Source organism: Ursus americanus, chromosome 35, assembly GCF_024610735.1.
Source record: "Ursus americanus isolate L20-20 chromosome 35, mUrsAme1.1.p, whole genome shotgun sequence".
Lineage (NCBI taxonomy): Eukaryota > Metazoa > Chordata > Mammalia > Carnivora > Ursidae > Ursus > Ursus americanus.
This window is the reverse complement of record NC_142161.1, coordinates 2,119,393-2,138,363: the sequence shown is the minus strand read 5'-3', so window position 1 is coordinate 2,138,363 and position 18,971 is coordinate 2,119,393. Positions and strand designations below refer to the sequence as shown.

Genomic DNA, 18,971 nt, shown 5'->3' with positions numbered 1-18,971 from the left:
TTTAATAAATCCATCCTTAGAAGTCTAGGTGCCAATTAGTATCACGCCTAAAAATCGCTGCAATTAATCACATGGGAGGAGGGAACAAAAATTATTTATATGGATTAAACTCATTGAAAGTAAATGTTCTAAGTTACCTGGGAAGGTATAAACTATAGAAGAGCAGGTAAGAAAGAGCTTTCCTATTTTTAGGAACTTGGAGGCACAGACTCAGAATCCAGAAAGTAACTGGGACTCTGAGTAGCAATTAAAAGGACAAAATGGAAGAAAACAGAGGTTTCATTCTCCAGTTGTTTAAATTTTCCTACAATCTTGACATGTTCAAACCTCTTCTATTTAAGGACAAAACGATTTAGCACACAACAAAAATCTCAAAAAGGGCGTCAAGTGGACCACAAAACATTAACGAAAAAGCTTAATGCAGTCCCCAAACCTTTTTCATTAGGATAGAAAAGCCATTCTGCCCAAGAATCTCCACTCCACATCAAAGTTACTGTCTCCTTGATGCAATACCCACCCCCAATGACACATCATTTGAGTAGTGTATGCTGGTATGAGTGATGACTATGACTCAAAGAAAAATATATCTAGTACATTCTACGGTTTTTGTGGAGGCCGCTGCGAAACAAAGAATTTGAAGTAAACGATTATAAAATACAAAAATAAAAAACCAGGTTTTTTTTTTCTCCAAATTCCTGGTTTAATAAGGACTTGTTTATTTTGAGAAAAAAGGGTCCCAAACATCAGGCTGTTCACAAAAATAACCCACAGTATCAACTTTAGAAAACAAATCTTAAGACTATTACACTAATTATTTTTCTAGAGGATGCATTTGACATGCCAACTCTCATTCACAAAAATACATTGTTACATTTGTGTTGAACAGCCCCACATAGCACTCTTATGTGGGGTATAACACACATACCTCTAACTCAAAGCTGTTCTCAGGTGCTACTCAACTAATGCGATTGCCTTTGCAGTTAGGGAAGCAACTACTGAGCTCATGTATGAATGGAAAGAACTGTACTCCCTGCATAACAAGAGATTATTTTGGAGACAGTTGATAAAAACCACACATCCTTTTTATTGTTAAGTCATAAAGAGGTATCAAAATTAAAAGCAAAAATTACAGGGTAAGACTTAACATAATAACTACTAGGAGCATCAAAGGAAGTGAAAATGGGACTAGGCGCAGGGCAATATGAATTAATGAACATGGGAAGGACAAGGATGGGGAGAACAGTGAGCATGTGCTGAAGAAGATACTAGGGGAGAGGATCTGGTGAAAATTTTGATCTTAGACAAGCGCCTAGGTAAAGAAATAATGGGACAAGATTTCTAAACCCCACTATGTGCTTAAGAGTCATCCTCGCCATTGGCGCTGTCTCTGTCATCCTCTCCTTCCTCAGCCTCTTTTTCATCATCCTTGATCAACTCCAGCTGTGAGAAACAGACACAAATAGGATGGAGTTAGAGGCACTCCATGTGTCCCTGCTCCCCCCTCCACCACCTCTTTCTTTCCTTTCCCGTGGTTTTCACCTGGTCATCCCCCCGATCTTCATTATCATCATCATCCAGTAGGTCCCCCTCCTCAGCAGAGTCATCTGCACCCCCCTCAGACTCCATCTTCACATTAGTCTCATCTTTCTTCAGGGAGCTGCTGCTCTGCTCCTCTTCTGACTTATCATTCTTCATCTCTACTGGGGATGAGAAGGACAAGTCTGTCTAGGGGCAAGTAATGTCCACAGGATGTAGACAATCCCCACTAGTGATCACAGAACTGCAGCACAAATCTAAATCCTCCCACACAAATGCCCTTCCCAATTCAAATTCCCCAAGTTTCATATTCAATTGCTTTATATCCCACTATTCCAACATATACCTTCAACTATCTTCAGTAACTAACCCAACTTTATACCCAACAAGCGGCAAGACCATTTACCTCCTTGTTTGCTCTGTTCTTTCTCAATTTTTTCCAGGCTTTCCAGTAGAGAATCCACTTTTTGTTTTATCTGGGTCAACTCCTTCTTAATGGTCTGAAGGTCATCGCCTTTCACTTTAATACAAACAAAACTCTAGGTCAGAATCAACTCTACCAGAAGCTTAACAGATGCCAAACACATTGCCCACTAAACCATACGGCAATAGCCAGCAGGAGATCCCAGGGGAGAAATGGAGCCAGGATCATACAGTCCCAGTCATGGGGATCCTCATTTTTTTTAGTTGGTAGCTAAAACCTATATCTAATGTGCTTACTCCCTCAGCAACAGTATTCTTATTTTTGTAGGCCCACTAAAGACCTCAATTATAGTTGAAAGCATTTTTTGTACTGTTTGACTTACACATTTTGTAAATTCACAAGTGCCTAGCTCCCCTAAAGTCTTATACTTTAATTGGCCCCTTAATCACTATCTTCTCCTCTTCCATTATCTTGATTATACAAAGGCATTTGTACAAACCCTGACTATTAATTGCATTAATTTCCCTATTCCAACACACAAGAAACAGCAGTATCACAAAGCCACAATAATAATACATACACTTTCCAGACTTGGAGGAAGATCCTCGCTGTCCACTCTTAGAATTGAAGCCACTTTTTCCCCTTCGTGAGGTGTTTCCTGATACACGCTGGCGTTTTGAAGGAACTACAGCCCGAGCAATAGGAGGAGGAGGAGGAACACGTGCTGGGTAACTATACATCCTAGTGGATAAAAGGAAAACAGAATTCCTTCACAACTAAAATTAAGTCAGCAAGATCCATCAGTGACCTTATAAAATAATAAATTAATGTTCACTGTCTCTCAATTTGTATCTTTTTGCTAATTTCACTCCAAAGTCTGGTAAAAACCTCCCTTCTTTGCCATTTTGAATACAGCAGGTACTTCAAGAAAATACTACATACACACAGGCATATCCAATGATAGTTGGTTGTCCTTAAGGGATGGACATAAACGGTTCCTCTGTACTCTGGCAGTATTAATAAAGCATTACTTTGTACAATGAATAGCCTATATATATACTGATTTTACTCTCTATATACGCTCCAGTAATTCATAAATAAATAAAACACAGTAACAACCCCATATAAAATACTCACAAAGAGGGACTGCAATTAATAGAGTCTGCAAACATTGGTATCTCTTATGAGCTAAATCCCTGAACTTTTCATCCACAGAAGTATACAGATAAATTACTATTAGTGATACTAAACTGATCCATATAAAACTGACAGTATTAACCAGTTCTGCCCTATAAAAACAAAGAGCCATTTATATATATGTGTTACCTGTGTATAAAAAGCCATGATCCATTCTAACATTTAAGCAGAGGATGCATTCATAGTTCCAATTCCAACAGGATGGAGAATATTGTCTGTTTTGTTCACTATTCACTAGTGCCTAAATCCACTGCCCAGCACACATTCAGCTCTCAAAAAAAATCACTGGTTCCTTAACTGCTGCTTTCACTGGAGAAGTATCCTAGTGACTGCTGAAGATACACCTCCAAGGGATGGCTTGGTATTGACTCTCATATTTGTAAAGAAAAAATTCAAAGTACAACATAAAAACTTACATGGATATCAGTTCTAGAAAACATTCCATGTTGTTATTTTTATAAGAGACTATGGCAGCATAAGAAGGTAAGACCTACCACTAGAAAAAAAAAAATCCTGTAATTCTGTTTTGTACCTTCTTAGTAACTAACTTGATGCCCAGCCCCAGGTATATTATTCTACAAAAACTACCCACCAACTGCTGTTCTGCCTAATTTCAAAAAGTTTTAAGAAGCAAAAGTGATGTATTACAAAGCCTTAAAACTTTATAATTCATATATATGATGAGTCTCCCTCTAAGATATCTCATCAGTGGCTTATCTCTGAATTTCTAGTCTCCAATCCTCCAGGTAGTGGTCATTCTTTTTTCCTCAACCCAACTTAATCTAAAATGTTTCCACCACCCTACTTTAATATAGTAGTAGCTTATTTTTTCCTAGGAGTAGCTATGACAGGAATTTCCCTAAATTAAGAAAAAGCACATGGTACACTGCCAAACAAGTGAGGGTACAATTTAGTAATTTTCACTCAAGCAGTTTTAAGTCAAGACCACCCAATACTTTTCCCCTTGAAGTACAATAGTTATTGATTTGTCAAGTGCTAAAGAATCAACGACATGGTAAAAGTTACTAAAGCACTCAAAATTTTGTTTTAAGCTCCACTAAGGAACATTTTTAAGTTTGAGCCCCAGGAAATAAGAAAATGTACGATTCAGGAAGTAGGAAGGTGTTATTAGTGCTTCTACAGAGGTTTCTTCTCAGCAAATTAAAAAAAAAAAAAGGTTTTATTTATTTATTTGCCAGAGAGAGAACAGGGGGAGCAGCAGGCAGAGGGAGAAGCAAGCTCCCCGCTGAGCAAGGAGCCCACGTGGGACTTGATCCCAGAACCCTGGGGTCATGACCTGAGCTGAAGGCAGATGCTTAGCCGACTGAGCCTCCCAGGTGCGCCCCCAGATACAAAAACTTCTAATTCAGCCCTTGTATCCTAGGATAGGCCTGGGTTTAACTTGACCCAGGCGTCCCGCAGTTTTAAATGAGTTGTTAATTTGTCAGTTTTAATTGGTTTATGGGAATTAACACAAACAAAAAAGATGCTTATAGAAACATTTTATTATCACCACTACTTTCCATACCTAAAGATTTTCTTCTTTGGACCATTAATTTCCCAGTGTATTAATTCAAAAACTATAAAATAAAATATAAAATAATTCAGAAACCACTCTCCTTTGTGCAAAGCGATATTTTAAAAGCAATTTCTTGGGGCGCCTGGGTGGCACAGTGGTTAAGCGTCTGCCTTGGGCTCAGGGCGTGATCCCGGCGTTCTGGGATCGAGCCCCACATCAGGCTCTTCCGCTATGAGCCTGCTTCTTCCTCTCCCACTCCCCCTGCTTGTGTTCCCTCTCTCGCTGGCTGTCTCTATCTCTGTTGAATAAATAAATAAAATCTTTAAAAAAAATAAAAATAAAAAAAATAAAAGCAATTTCTTGAGGTAAATGAAGGTGAGTTATCTACATCTTTGGGCATGAAACATCTCATGACCCAAGCCTGTTGGATTTAGAGATCTAAACTACCCCTTCCCAACAACCCACTCACTGGCACTGGCACCAGTCTCCAAACCAATCATCTTGCCATTCCAGATTCCCTACACTTGTCAGCACTGGAACTTCTTCTGAACCGTACAATTTCACCTGATTCAGGTCAGTCATCACAATGAAAATGAGGCAAGAAATGCAGTTTGTTTTGAATCTATGTAATGGCCCCACAAATACGAATAAAAGTCAAATGCTCTAGTTTTCAGAAGAAAAAAGTTTCGGAAGACCAACTGGTAGTGCTAAAGGGCTTTTAGTGCCATGGAACTTAACTGCTGGTCAAGCAAAAATGGATTCTTGAAAAACTCACAAAGATTCCTCTAAGGAAGTTTAAGAAGACCTTCCTTGTAAAATGTCAAACTGCATGACTGTGAAAACGTGAAGAGAAAACCATGCCTCTCTGACAACCCTCAAGGTCAAAGGGATAGGAATTACTAAAGCTTCAAGAACTAGCTACAAATTAAGTAACCATTTTCCCCACAAGAAAAACCTTGCTTATCAAGATCAGTATCATGTGCTGATTCCCTACTGATAAAGCCAAAGTCATTAAAAAGTCTTCATAAAGTTTCATTGTTACCACACGAACAAGCACTAAATCCTAAGAGAATTATGATTATACCCTAAACCAGAAATTTGGGCATTAAGCGTTGGTATAAAATGTAGCCCGAATAAAAAAAAAAGTCATTAAAATACCATTTTAAAGAAATTAAAACACTTCTGGACGCACACTAGCTAGCTAATTATCTGAACAGATAAGACAAAGAAACTGTCCTATCTCCAAGCAAAAATATAAGCATTACAAGTCATTTATTAAAAATAAAAGTTTACAGTGGTGCCTGGCTGGCTCAGTCAGTAGAGAATTCAACTCTTGATCTTGGGGTTGTAAATTCAAGCCCTATGTTGGATGAAGAGATTACTTAAAAATAAAATATAAAGTTTACAAAGGCAAGTTTCTTAGATGACTAGATGGTCTTCGGGTCTCAAAAACCCTGATTCATACTATTAAATTTCAATCACTACTATTAAATTTCAATTCTAGTTGTGGGAACAACTAGAATGTATTAGTAAAACTGTATTCTCCTGAATATATTCATTTACTATACCATACCTGCTTCCTGTCTTAAAAATTTAGAGATTAAAAATAATTTTAGGTATATTAATTATCAAACAGGAAATAGGAAGTTCTGGAAATCAACTGTCAGATATTCTAGGCCCACAAAGATCTTAAAAAAATAATGGCTCAGACGGTTAAACATCTGACTATTTCAGCTCAGGTCATGATCTCACGGTCATGTCATCAGCTCTAGACTCAGCAGGGAGTCTGCTTTTCTCTTTTGCTCCTCCCCCCACTTGTTTACTCTCTCTAAAATGATCATAAAAAAAGTAAAAGCTACAACATGATATAGTTTATAAGTAAGAGCAATCTAATAAGATTACTCCCTCCTCCCTATACAATATTGATTTATCAAATTCAGTTTAAACATGCAATCCCATTATAATTTCATTCAAGTGTCAGGAAGTATTTTCTTCTGGCTCATTATTTTTTTATCTATAATGAAATTTCATTATGTTTCTCCCTGCTTACCCCTGGTTTTCCTAGGAGGATTTATTTTACAGGCTACCATGTTGTTTTGGGCTTTAGAATGTGTCAGATCTCTGAAACCTAAAATTCTATGAATGTACCTATTCACAATGAAGTTAAAAATCACTGATGCAGGAACAAGACCAGATCTAGAGAATGCTCATTTCTCAGAAATGTGCTTTAATTTATTAAAAAGAATTTTTTATTTTAAGTAAATTCTACACAACATAGGGCTCGAATTCACCACCCTGGGTCACATGCTCTACCGACTTGAGCCAGGCACACTAAAATGTGCTTTAATTTAGAGAAGTACAGAGAAAAATACGTACAAATCCATGAGATTCAAAAAGAATGATTTTAAGAAAGTGAGATGAGCAAAATCCCAATGAATAAATATCAGTAAAATGAGTCTGTGGGATGTAACTAGAGGAAACCAGGGGAAACACAACAGCAAAAATTATGTACAGAGTTTACCAGCCAAAGAGCAGCATCCTACCTCCGGTAATTAAATAAACTCCCAGTTGATGAAATACTTACCTCAAACACTAGCCACCATGACTCTAGCCACAAACCAGTGCATGAACAACTGAAGACTTGAAACTAAGGCCCCGAGTAAAGCCCTTCTGCTACAGCAACTGTTTGGTTCTTATCAATGTACTCTCCTGAGACAATCTACAACTTCAACTATAGATAGGTTTCCCACCATACCATCCAGGGTAAACCTTCAGAACGCACTCCTTACGTTAACTATTCAAGAATCAAGGCTTTCAATAACTGGTATCTTTAAATATTATAAAATATTATTTCTGGATGGTCTTTCCCATTCTTTATAAAAGCTTCTATGAAACCATATTTGAATGGCAACTATTTTCCATTATCTTTTAAAACTACCAAAACTTTTTTCACTAGACTATAGATAGTACAACCTCTCAGACTTTTAAAATCATGTCATTCTTTTTTTTTGTTTTCAGACTTTATTTATTTGACAGAGAAAGGCAGCCAGCGAGAGAAGGAACACAAGCAGGGGGAGTCGGGGAGGAAAAAGCAGGCTCCCAGCAGAGGAGCCTGATGCAGGATCACACCCTGCGCCAAAGGCAGACGCTTAACGACTGAGCCACCCAGGCACCCCATGTCATTCGTTTTTAATGTAGTAAAAGTAACAGAATGAAATTACCTTAAATGCACAATTACAGATTATGATATAGTTCATTTTAACATGTAGACAAATACTTAACTAAAAACCAAAATTTTAAAAAGTTCACCCTAATGTTAATTTTAATAGTCTATATTTCTTTAAATCTCAAAGATTTATGAGTAGGCTACTGACTCTGCTTAGAAGAATGAAATGTCTATGTAATGTTTAATTCAGGTTTACATTAAAATGTAAATATGAAACTATGTCATGTAAAAAACGGATCCCAAAAAACTTGTTTGCATGTTGCCAAAATGCTTGCTGTTGTGCTTAAAATAAATCAACTAGCATTTTTTTTTTATAATTTGTGTTTTATTTCTAAAGTAAGAGACAATTTCTAAACCTTATTTGCAAGTATTTTCCCACAAACATGCTGCCTTGGTGACTCTTCTTGGGAGAAGCCAAACTGAATATAACTGTGAACTTAAACTTGTTTCGCTAATGCAATTTATGGATAGAGTGCCAATTACCAATATAAATTTGCATAGTACTTTATGTTCCTTAATTTTCTTTGTGCTGCCTTTATCCAATGGTCCATTAAGGATACAAATGTTCTATAGGACTGAAAAACAGCAAGCCCTGCTCACCTTAATGATACAGGGACTAAAGGACAAACCAGTATGTGGCACAGGATCATTCAATACATAGTGGCACCAAAACTATTAAAATTTTAAAGAAAAAACAGTTTTGTAATTGAAGGAAAAACAAAGATTACCTAACCACCGTTGTGGGTTTAAGAACCTGCCCAAAGAACAATGATCAAGGCTGGGAACACCATATGCATTCCTGCTTACAAACGGAAGGAATTAACAGCCCCTGTATGTGTAGAACCAATGTTGCCAATGAATAAATGGTTCTACAATCTTCTTTCAGAAAGAATTGTCGGTTTAGTATTTAGGGGTATTTTTGCAAATTTCAATACATACAACTGAAAACTGCCTCACTGATTTATTTATAACTGTGAGAGGGAAAAAAAATTAACTATACTTTACTCATTTTATGATGTACCCAATTTTTGTATTAAAAAAAATAAAAGCTACATCTTAGAAAATTACAAAAATATAGGGATTTGTCTTGATAGATTCATCTGGGAAGCTACGTTAACACAAAATCAGATGTTTCCAGGAAAGACAACTTGAAAATTCACCTGAAAATTTTCAAACAAAAAATAATCTGAGCGATAATATGTGGGTTGCTTTGATCATCCATTCAGAAACAGTACTGGATTCAAGACTATGTTCAGGAAAAAAAAATTGTTTTTAAATCTTTGCTTCTGCTTATAATCAAGCTTTACATCCAGGTGGACATTCGTTAATAGACACCGTGTCCCAAGAATTATAACCTTATTCATTTGTCATAATGTTAACATACGTACTCCCCAAATGTCACTTTGGGTCTTTTCCAAAGATGTCTTAAAAACTGCCCATGTGGTACAATTTTAATTTTTTTATAAAGCCAAAATTATAAAAGAGTATTCAGAATATTGTTTACAGACCATATGTTAAGAACATGTAAGCCCATTCATTCCTATATTCTCATTTTACCAAGCTGGGCCAGAAGAGTACACTTCTTTGGCTTACAATAAAATTTCTTTTAAGTAGCTTTCTGAGAACACAGACTTGTGGCTCCCAAGGGGCTAGGGAAAAGTGCTTCATGGTTAATTTTTAGGAAGTATGGAACTGTATCCTGATTACACTGGTAGATACCATACCTTGTTTATACTATGTATGTTAAAACTGTACAGAGTAAATTCTGCTGTACGTATAAAGATATCCTATTTTTATCTTTCCATTCTTGAAATCTCCTTGTAATGTTTCTGCCCCACCATTATCAAAATCTACCCATGTCAAAGTCACCAATGACCCCACAATTTCTAAATCTTTGTATTACTTAATATATGTAGTTCATCCCTCTACTCTTTCAATACATATTCACAGAGCCAGGACATTTCATGCTTCTGGTTTTTCTCCAAGTTTCTTTACGGCATTCTCAATTACCCATACTGATTCCTCTCCAGTCTTTCAAAGTTCCAGGGATCTCTACTTTCTATCTCCACTCATCCAATATTATGGTTGTATGACCTACAAGCAGACACTACTGTATCTCTGTATAAACAACTGCCTATTTAACATCTCTCAAAGTTAATGTCTAATAAACATGTCCATACCAGTCTGAATATTCACTCCCCAACCAAGTTCCTATGTTCTTCTCCTACCACTGTTTCTGTAAATTCCAAGTCTCTAGTTGTCCAGGCCAAAACTCTGGTGACATCTGATTCCACCCTCAGCCTTCACACTGATCTGCAAGCAGATCTGTCTGGATTAACTTCAAAACTTTCCAACGGCTTCCCATCTCATTTAGTAAAAGCTAAAGATGCCTTAACTTGCTTTTTTGTGTTCAATCCACCCATCTTCTCGGAGACCATTTATTTTCCACCACAGCACCCCTGGTGAACACAACAATGCCTCTCCTCAAGTGGCCTCTAGGAAAGAACTTGTCACAACCACACTATCAACACATAACAAACCAAACCTATCTTTATAGTTGGAAAGCCAGGAGCAGTGATCTGCTCTTTTCCTAGCTTTATAAAGACTACTGGGAGTTTCCCCCTAGGAAAACCACACAAAACAAAGTTGAATATAATAATCTACCACAAAATTGCATCATTTTTCAAGCCATTACAAAAGAAAATCAGATCTCGTTCCAATGGATGTGATGAGACTACCATGTCATACTTGCTTTAAGGAAATCACAAAACTTTCCACTGGTAAGTTTCTCCTGCTATTACATATTTTGTACCCTATGAATCTCTTTCCCTTGCTAAACTCCACTAATCTCACAGTAGTAACACATTTATTACTGCAAGGTAATAAAGGTCCTAAAGAAAAAGGTTATCTGCCTGAATTAAGTCAAATTCTATTTGGTGGACTTTTTCATTCCTTGGATACAGTTCTTAAGAGGGTATATCAAAGTATAATCTTACTCTATTTATCAAAGGGTACCTTCTCTTTCTTTCCCTGAAAAATGAGTTTCTTGGATACCCCATCAATATTCCTTGTCAGCTTTGTTCCAAAACAGCGGTCTGACTTCTCTAACTTCCTGCCTGAAGAGTAGTCTTCAGTCATCACAATTCTCATATTCAACACTACTCAAAATTCACCTGACCCAGTAAAGCTTAACTTTGCCCCATTCTAGACCTGCAGTGTCCAACTGAGTAATCACTGGCCACATGTGGCTATTCTAATTAAAATCTCAGTTCCTCAGTCACATTAGCCACATTTCAAGTGCACAACAGCCATATGTGACTGTCTACCACACTAACCCCACAGATACAGAATATTTCTATCACCACAGAAAGTTCTATTAGACAACACTGTTCTATTTTGTTGCTGCCACAGGTATCTACTGCCTACATATAATTTCCAAACACAGCTTAGAATTCTATTAATTTTCCAGTCTATAATAAAACCATAATCCTTACAAATTAGTAAACGTTGTTAGTATAAAGTGATAGTTAACATGTCTCCTGGGATCACAAGGCAGAATGATGAAACTATAAAAAACTTGAAAACAGTAATACATCAAAAATGTCAATATCAGATACTGTATCCAGAGACTTGTATTTATAATATACAAAGCCTTACACTCAACAAGAAAACCCAATATAAAGATAAAAGGATCTGATTACATTTCTCCAAAAATAAATATCTATTAAGCACACAAAAATACTCAATATCATTAGTTTTTTTTTATTTTTAGTAATCTCTACATCCAATGTGGGGCTTGAACTCACAACTGAGATCAAGAGCTGCATTACCTTTCAACTGCACTAGCCACGTGCCCCTTAACATCACTGGTTTTTAAGAAAATGCAAATCAAAAAAACCACAATGGTATAACATTAACTATACTAGTTCGAGGGTAATCAACAAAGACAAGCAATAATAAAACAAATGTTGGCAAGGATGTGGAGAAAGCAGAACCCTCATACATGACTGATGGGAATGTAAAATAGTACAACTGCTTTGAAAGACAATATGGGCTTACCTTGGGTTAAATATGGAAATATCATAAGACCCAGCAATTTTACTCTTGGTATATAGCCAAGAGAGATGAAAACACAGGTCTATGCAAAAATGTGTATACAAATATCCATAGTAGCATTGTTCAAAATGTGAAAACATCTCCAATGTCCACCAACTGATGAATGGATAAACCAAATGTGATATCATCCATACAATGGATTAAAATCCAGCAATTATACTGCTGGGTGGTTCTGTCATTTAAGCTTCTGTCTTCAGCTGAGGTCACGATCCCGGAATTCTGGGATCTGGTTGGACTCCCTGCTCAGCAGGGACTCTGCTTCTTACCCCCTCTCCCCATGCTCTTTCTCAAATAAAAATCTTAAAAAAAAAGGAATGAAGTACTAACTAATGGTACAACATGGATGAACCATTAAGTGGAAGAAATCAGTCAAAAACGACAAATGCTGTATGAATCCACTGATATGAAATGTCCAGAATAGGCAAATCTACAGACAGAAATTGGATTAGTAGTTGCTAAATCTTGGGATAGATTAACAGAGAATGACTGTTAACAAAGTGTTTATTTTGGGGGTGATGGAGGAATGTTCTAAAATTAGAACATAGTAGTCATGACCACACAACTCTAAATATACTAAATTGAACTGGACACTTTAAAATGAATTTTATAGGGGTGCCTGGCTGCCTCAGTCATTTATAGGTCTTTGGCTCAGGTCATGATCCCAGGGTCCTGGGATTGAGCCCCAAGTAGGGCTCCCTGCTCAGGAGGAAGCCTGCTTCTCCCTCTTCCTCTACGCCCCCATGCTCTCTCTTGCCCTAATAAAATCTTAAAAAAAAAAAAAAATTTTATATAGTGTGTGTGTGTATGTGTGTGTGTGTGTGTATATATATATATATATATATTATATATATATATATATATTCAGGTAGATTTGTCATTCTCCTTGACATTTTTTTTTCTTTAAAAAAAAAGAAAAAAATTAATGTCAAGGAGAATGACAAATCTACCTGAATTAAGAGTATCCTGAAGTAGAATCCTAAAACAGCAGAGGCTATCTTTGGATTAGAGGTTATAACAGAATGGCATTTAAAATTCAGAATCATATAGCAGATTCTCAGGATCTTTTTGAACCATCATCTGCTTATCAGGTGTTTATCATGTCTCAGCTTTCATACGATAGCCTACTATCAAAACCTATTCATTAGAAAATGTTTCCTACGCTCCCAAGTTTTCGATAGAAAAATGATTAAGAATTACCTGGCTGTCCATAACTGAGGGTCAAATGCTTCCCCAGGAAAGAAGTGATCTCCCACCTACTAACTGAGAGTCCAGGGCACAATAAAAATAAGCAAACAGCCCAAAATGAATGCTAAGTGAACTTAAGAATGTACTGTTAAAATTTTAAGTCAATAATACCAAGTTTATGTTGAAAGTGTATTCTGTACTAAACTATGCTCTCAACTAAAATTCTCCTAGCAACTATAACATGATCAGGTTCCCATACAAAAAATAAGTCAGGGGTTCAGAGCAAATGCACAATTTCACCTTATGCTTAAAATGACATCTACGAAGGTATCCCTTAGCTTTCCCAAGTAGTTAAGAACCCTGTTGGTCTGAATCACGTGCCTTTCCAAGCAGATGGTCTCACCCAATACTTCAAAACCTAAATATTTCATGTGCTCCTCCTTCAGGTCCACTGCTACTCAGGAATATCAGAAAAATGGAAAAAAAGGAGGGAAGCAAGATGATAGCCCCACTAATCCCAGTAACACAGAAGGGGAGGGGCTTCAATCTACAGTCACTATTTCTGTAATTTATTATCTAAAACCTAAAACTTTGTGTGCCTAGAACAAAATAAGGGCTTAAATATTAGTTCAATATGATGGCTAGCCTCTTTCCCTTGTCCTGCATTTCAACAGAGTTCTCCACCACTGTACTTCACCTCAACTACTTTTCTCCACTGAATACTAGGATACCATTCTCTAGAAAAGAGCTGTTAAGTACCAATAACATTTTTTCCCCAAATTCAAACAACTCAAACCCTCTAAACCTCCCTTTCATGTAAACTTTACTAGTATAATCTTAATCATAAAACTTAAAAATCTAAGCTATATTTATTTTCTCCCTACAAAACACATAACCCTCATAACTCAATAAATTACACCAAGACCAGTTCACCTCAGAAATTCCTATACCTCCTCTCCATTCCAACATTTACAATGTTAACTACTTAATACATCTTTTTTCCCCTCCAATTTCTCTTTTCTAGCCATGAACCTGTTCCTAAGTTAATTCCGCCTATGTGGCATATGCCGAACATGCCATACAAAGCCCTCTATAACCAACACTTAAAAAAAAAAAGATTTTATTTATTCATTTGACAGAAACTGTGCGTGCGCGAACAAGCAGGGGGAGGCACAGAGCGAGAGGGAGAAGTAGGCTCCCCACTGAGCAGGGAGCCTGATGTGGGGGGCTTGATGCCAGGACCCTGAGATCATGACCTCAGCAGAAGGCAGATACTTAACTGACTGAGCCACCCAGGCGCCCAACCAACACTCTCCAATTATAACTGGCTGCTTTCCCAAATACAAACAGGGATACTTAAAACTCTGTACCTTTACCCTATCTGTGGCAAAACCTCCTACTCACTACCAAAGCCAAGCTGAAATATAGCATTTTGTGAAACTACCTGGGGGCTCTTAAAATCTTAGGAAAGCTCAGCGCTCCATAAAAGGAAACACGACTCATCTTCCTATGATGCAATGAAGGGAACATAGCAGCTGATATTAATTCCACATCATTTTCTTCACTGTTATCATATAGTGTTTGCTACAAGTTTCTTCAATAGGTAACATACGGCTTGCAATACATGTGCTATATTAGATATGTGAGGTGATGTATTCCATTCTTTCTATTCATGGTGTGCTGGCATATTTACTTAAGATACTTACGATATGGAGTAATAATAGCACTCTGAAAAAGCTCTAATGGGAGAACTTTACAGTCTAGTCACTTATACACTGTTTACATTATTATTCACGTACCGTATGCAATATGTGATGATATAAGTCCACATAGACCACTGAACTAAAATCAGGGTCTTTCTGAACCATCATTTGTTTATCAGGTATTTATTTTGTCTTAGCTTTCATACTATAGTCTACTGTCAAACTTAATAATTAGACACTTGTTTCCTGTGTTCCCAAGTTCTCAATAGAAGAATGATCTAGAATTACTTGGCTGACCATAACTGAGTCATGTTTCTTTTTCGTTTAAATTGAAATATGAGGGGTGCCTGGGTGGCTCAGGTGGCTGGGCGTCTGCCTTCAATTTAGGTCATGATCCCAGGGTCCTGGCATTGAGCCCCGAGTCGGGCTCCCTGCTCAGCTGGGAGTCTGCACCTTCCCCCATTTCCCACTCATGCTCTATCTCTGTCAAATAAATATTTTTTAAAAATAAATAAATTGACATATGATTCATGTACCATAGGATAAACCCTTTGAATGTGTACACAAACTTGTGCAACCATTACCACTATGTAATTCCAGAACAATTTCATGGGTTATCTTGTAAGAGAAAGAAATGTGGGACCACAACTGATTAAAATCCATAGAATTTCAGTATTTCTCTAAAAATGGATGGTTCTATACTTAAGGAAACACTAAGTATTTGTGGCACAAATAGCAAACACTTATAAATCAATTATGATTATAATAATGCCAGCTTAACTGTAACAAGCATCAATTCCATGCTTACATTAGCCTACATAAGAACTTTCAGATCTACTTGTAGTATATTCCAATTTTGTTTAAAAGGTTAAGATCCCTCAAAAAATAGACCTTTAATGCCCGTGGATCTCCAACAATGTGCTGAATATTTTTATTACAACACTTTTGGCAAGAGAGCACATACAGCCTTCTAATGCTCCGTAATTTCAAAAGTGAATCCCTAAAACTCAACGTGGAAAGAGATTTTAAATAAATTAGAAATAAAGTTTAAGAAACTGAAAAACAGATCATTTGTAAATATTTCAAAGCAACTGTTCACACAAGAAGTCCTCCAGCAACAATTTTCTTAGAAGCAACAACATTCTCAATAGGACACATTTGAAACTGGATCTCTGTCAGAAGCTTGCAAGTTTTCAGACTTTCAACAACAACAAACAGTATGTTTTGCACACAGGTGTGACTTATGCAACTCCCCTAGTTTTATACACAGATGCCCATGAATAGTCATCATTAAACAAAAAACTTCTTCTGGGGTTGTATCCTACCAGAAAAAAATGTTTTGGTTACTCAATTTTCGTTTATAGTATACGTGAAACAGAGCTGACAGTATGTATGATTGTCAGATACTAATACATCTAAAATGGCAGTTCCACATGTATCAGCAATTTTTATTAAAATTCATCCCAAAACTTACAACACCTATAAAATTAGGAATGGCCTTAAGAACAAAAACAAAAGACAGGCCTAACTCAGGTAATCAGTGAAAAAGGTAACTTAGGGAAAAAACTTAATAACCATTTGGATTTTTCGTCATTAAAATGCAAAACCTGATCACTGTTATAATGCTAAGATATTAACAAATACATTTATTTAACTTTAGAAGAACAGCACCATTCCTGATAAAGCATGTAATGAAAATCCTTTTAAACTATGGTAATCTTTAATGACCACAGGTAACACTTTTAACTTTTCCACCCATACCCCAAATTAAAATAGTGCAATATGCTCTCACTGGCTGTCTCTGTCAAATAAATAAATAAAATCTTTAAAAAATAAAAAAGTGCAATATGTAGCATAAAGCTACAGAATCTGATCCTGTTGCCTCCTCAGTAGACAACATACTAAAATATAGGTTAGGATTAACATTTGATTACCCTTCAGTTTTAAAGGTATTTACAATCCTTGGGACTTGATCACAAATGCCCACCTGTTCCCAAACGAAAATACAAGTCATTCTAATTCTCCTAAGAAAACACTGTTAATTACCTACTTCCTGATACTCCTTATAAAACACCCAATGCTTCCTGCATTCTTAAAATTTCTGTCGAAAATCAGGTTAATGATGACTAAAATGCAAAATGCCTTTATGAAGTAATTCTGGTCTTCTTTTCCATAACCCCCTCATGCTCCCTCATCCCTAAATGAAAGGAAAAAAAGAAAATAGAACCTGAAATCTCATCAAGCCTGCAATCTATCCAGCAGGTCAGAGAAAATACAGGTGGCAGAGAAACATGCTAAAATATACAAAAATACAACCCACAAAATCAAGTCTGTGGAAAACATATGAGATTAAGGTATGTTTTAATTATGTATAAATGGTACTGAGATTATGTTTATAAAAGCAGTCTTTGTCTTTTACTCTGCACTATTCTGTCTTTGGGGGCGGGGGGGAGAGTATATTAAGCAGGCTCCAGGCCCAGTGTGAAGCCCAAGGAGGGGCTTAATCTCACAACCCTGAGACCAGTACCTGACCTGAAATCAAGAGTCAGATGCCTAACTGATTGAGCCACCCAGGTGCCCCTACACTGTTCTCTTTTACATATATTTAAACTGAGGTGTTTTAAAAGACAGAGAAAAAAAAACAAAAAACAACCAACCGTCCCCCAACAACAACACAACTGCTTCCTTCTCTCCCACTCCCCCTGCTTGTGTTCCCTCTCTCACTGGCTGTCTCTCTCTGTTAAATAAATAAAATCTTTAAAAAAAAAAAAAAAAAAGATGTCTAGAAAACTAACACTAACCACTGTTCATTTCACTGTGCATTAGTTAGTAAGACTATTGTCAAACATAAAGAACTCGAATTGTGCTACAGATGTTAGTTTTTTGGGAAGACAATTGGTGGGGTATCCATAAGACCCTTCCATTTTGATAAATGCCAACAAAGTAATATACGCCAGTATTAATAGTTATTAAAAAATACTAATTCAGAAGTATAACTGAGGAAATTTAGCATATTAAGAAATCTGAAGATCTTGAAAACAAACAGGAATGAGTCCTAATGGTTGTCACTAATTGGTTGTAAACAGTTACAATACTTGGGGCTTGTTACGTTTATAATGCAACTTCTTTTTTTTGTTTTTAATTTTTTAAAAGATCCTATGTATTTGAGAAAGAGAAAGAGCACGAATAGAGGGGGAGAAGGGGAAGAAACCCAATGTGAAGCTCGATCCCAGGACTCCGGGATCATGACCTGAGGAGAAGGCAGACACTTAAGGGACTGAGCCACCAGATGCCCCTATAATGCAATTTCTTATCTTTCATGTTTCCTTTAGTCTTCACAGCCACTCTATGAGTATTACGCATTATTATTTCCACTTTAGGGGTAAGAAAACTGTGATTATATAGGACTTTGGTCATAAACTTCTTTGCTAAATATGAAGTCTTTGGATTCTTCAACTGTTCTTTCTTAGGCTCCTTATCAGCTGCCTCTCTACCATAAGAGTAAGTAGAACTCAAGATCCCAGAAAGCTAGATAATAAAGAAATGATCTACGGGTGCCTGGGGTGATTAAGTGACTCTCTTCCGCTCAGGTCATGACCTTGGTCCTGGGATCAAGCTAGGCATCAAGCTATTATCAGGCCCCAAGCTCAGCAGGGAGTCTGCTTCCCTCTCTCCCTCTCCCCCAGCTCCTGCAGGCTCTCTAATAATATTAAAAAACAAACAAACAAAACCCAAAACAAAATGAAAACAAAGCCTCCTAAAGAAACACCATATTTCTGTCTTGAAACATTTATGTAAATTTTATGTTAAGGGTATGACTGAAGGGATTAGGTATACACTGATTTAACCCCGTTTACACAGGAAGACCCAGAGCTTTCAGCTCATCGCAGAGCCAATTTCCCATTCTGCTTTAATAAAGAATCCAACATAGTTGATTTAGGATCACTATGTTAGTAACTAAGACAATAACAAAAGTCTTAACCTTGCAAATAAAGTATCTTCAGAATGACTTCTGAGCAGAAACTAATGCAATTTTCCTGACTAGTTTTATTTTTGACTAAATAT

The 18,971-nt window shown here is 36.7% G+C and overlaps 1 protein-coding gene across 11 annotated transcripts in view; it reads right to left on the bottom strand.

Moving 5' to 3' along the window:
- Positions 1 to 1,064: 1,064 nt before the first annotated feature.
- The window catches only part of HNRNPC (heterogeneous nuclear ribonucleoprotein C), a 54,370-nt gene continuing 36,463 nt past the window's right edge, over positions 1,065 to 18,971 (bottom strand). For 9 of the 11 annotated variants that reach the window (XM_045784947.2, XM_045784946.2, XM_045784943.2 and 6 more), the window contains 4 exons: positions 2,541 to 2,701; positions 1,943 to 2,056; positions 1,540 to 1,700; positions 1,065 to 1,440 (listed from right to left, as the gene is read on the bottom strand). In XM_045784947.2, the coding sequence (XP_045640903.1) occupies positions 1,357 to 1,440; positions 1,540 to 1,700; positions 1,943 to 2,056; positions 2,541 to 2,701 (520 nt within the window). In that variant the 3' untranslated portion in view covers positions 1,065 to 1,356. The remainder of the gene's footprint in view (positions 1,441 to 1,539; positions 1,701 to 1,942; positions 2,057 to 2,540; positions 2,702 to 18,971) is intronic. The other 2 variants (XM_045784951.1, XM_045784953.1) reach the window with 1 other exon arrangement.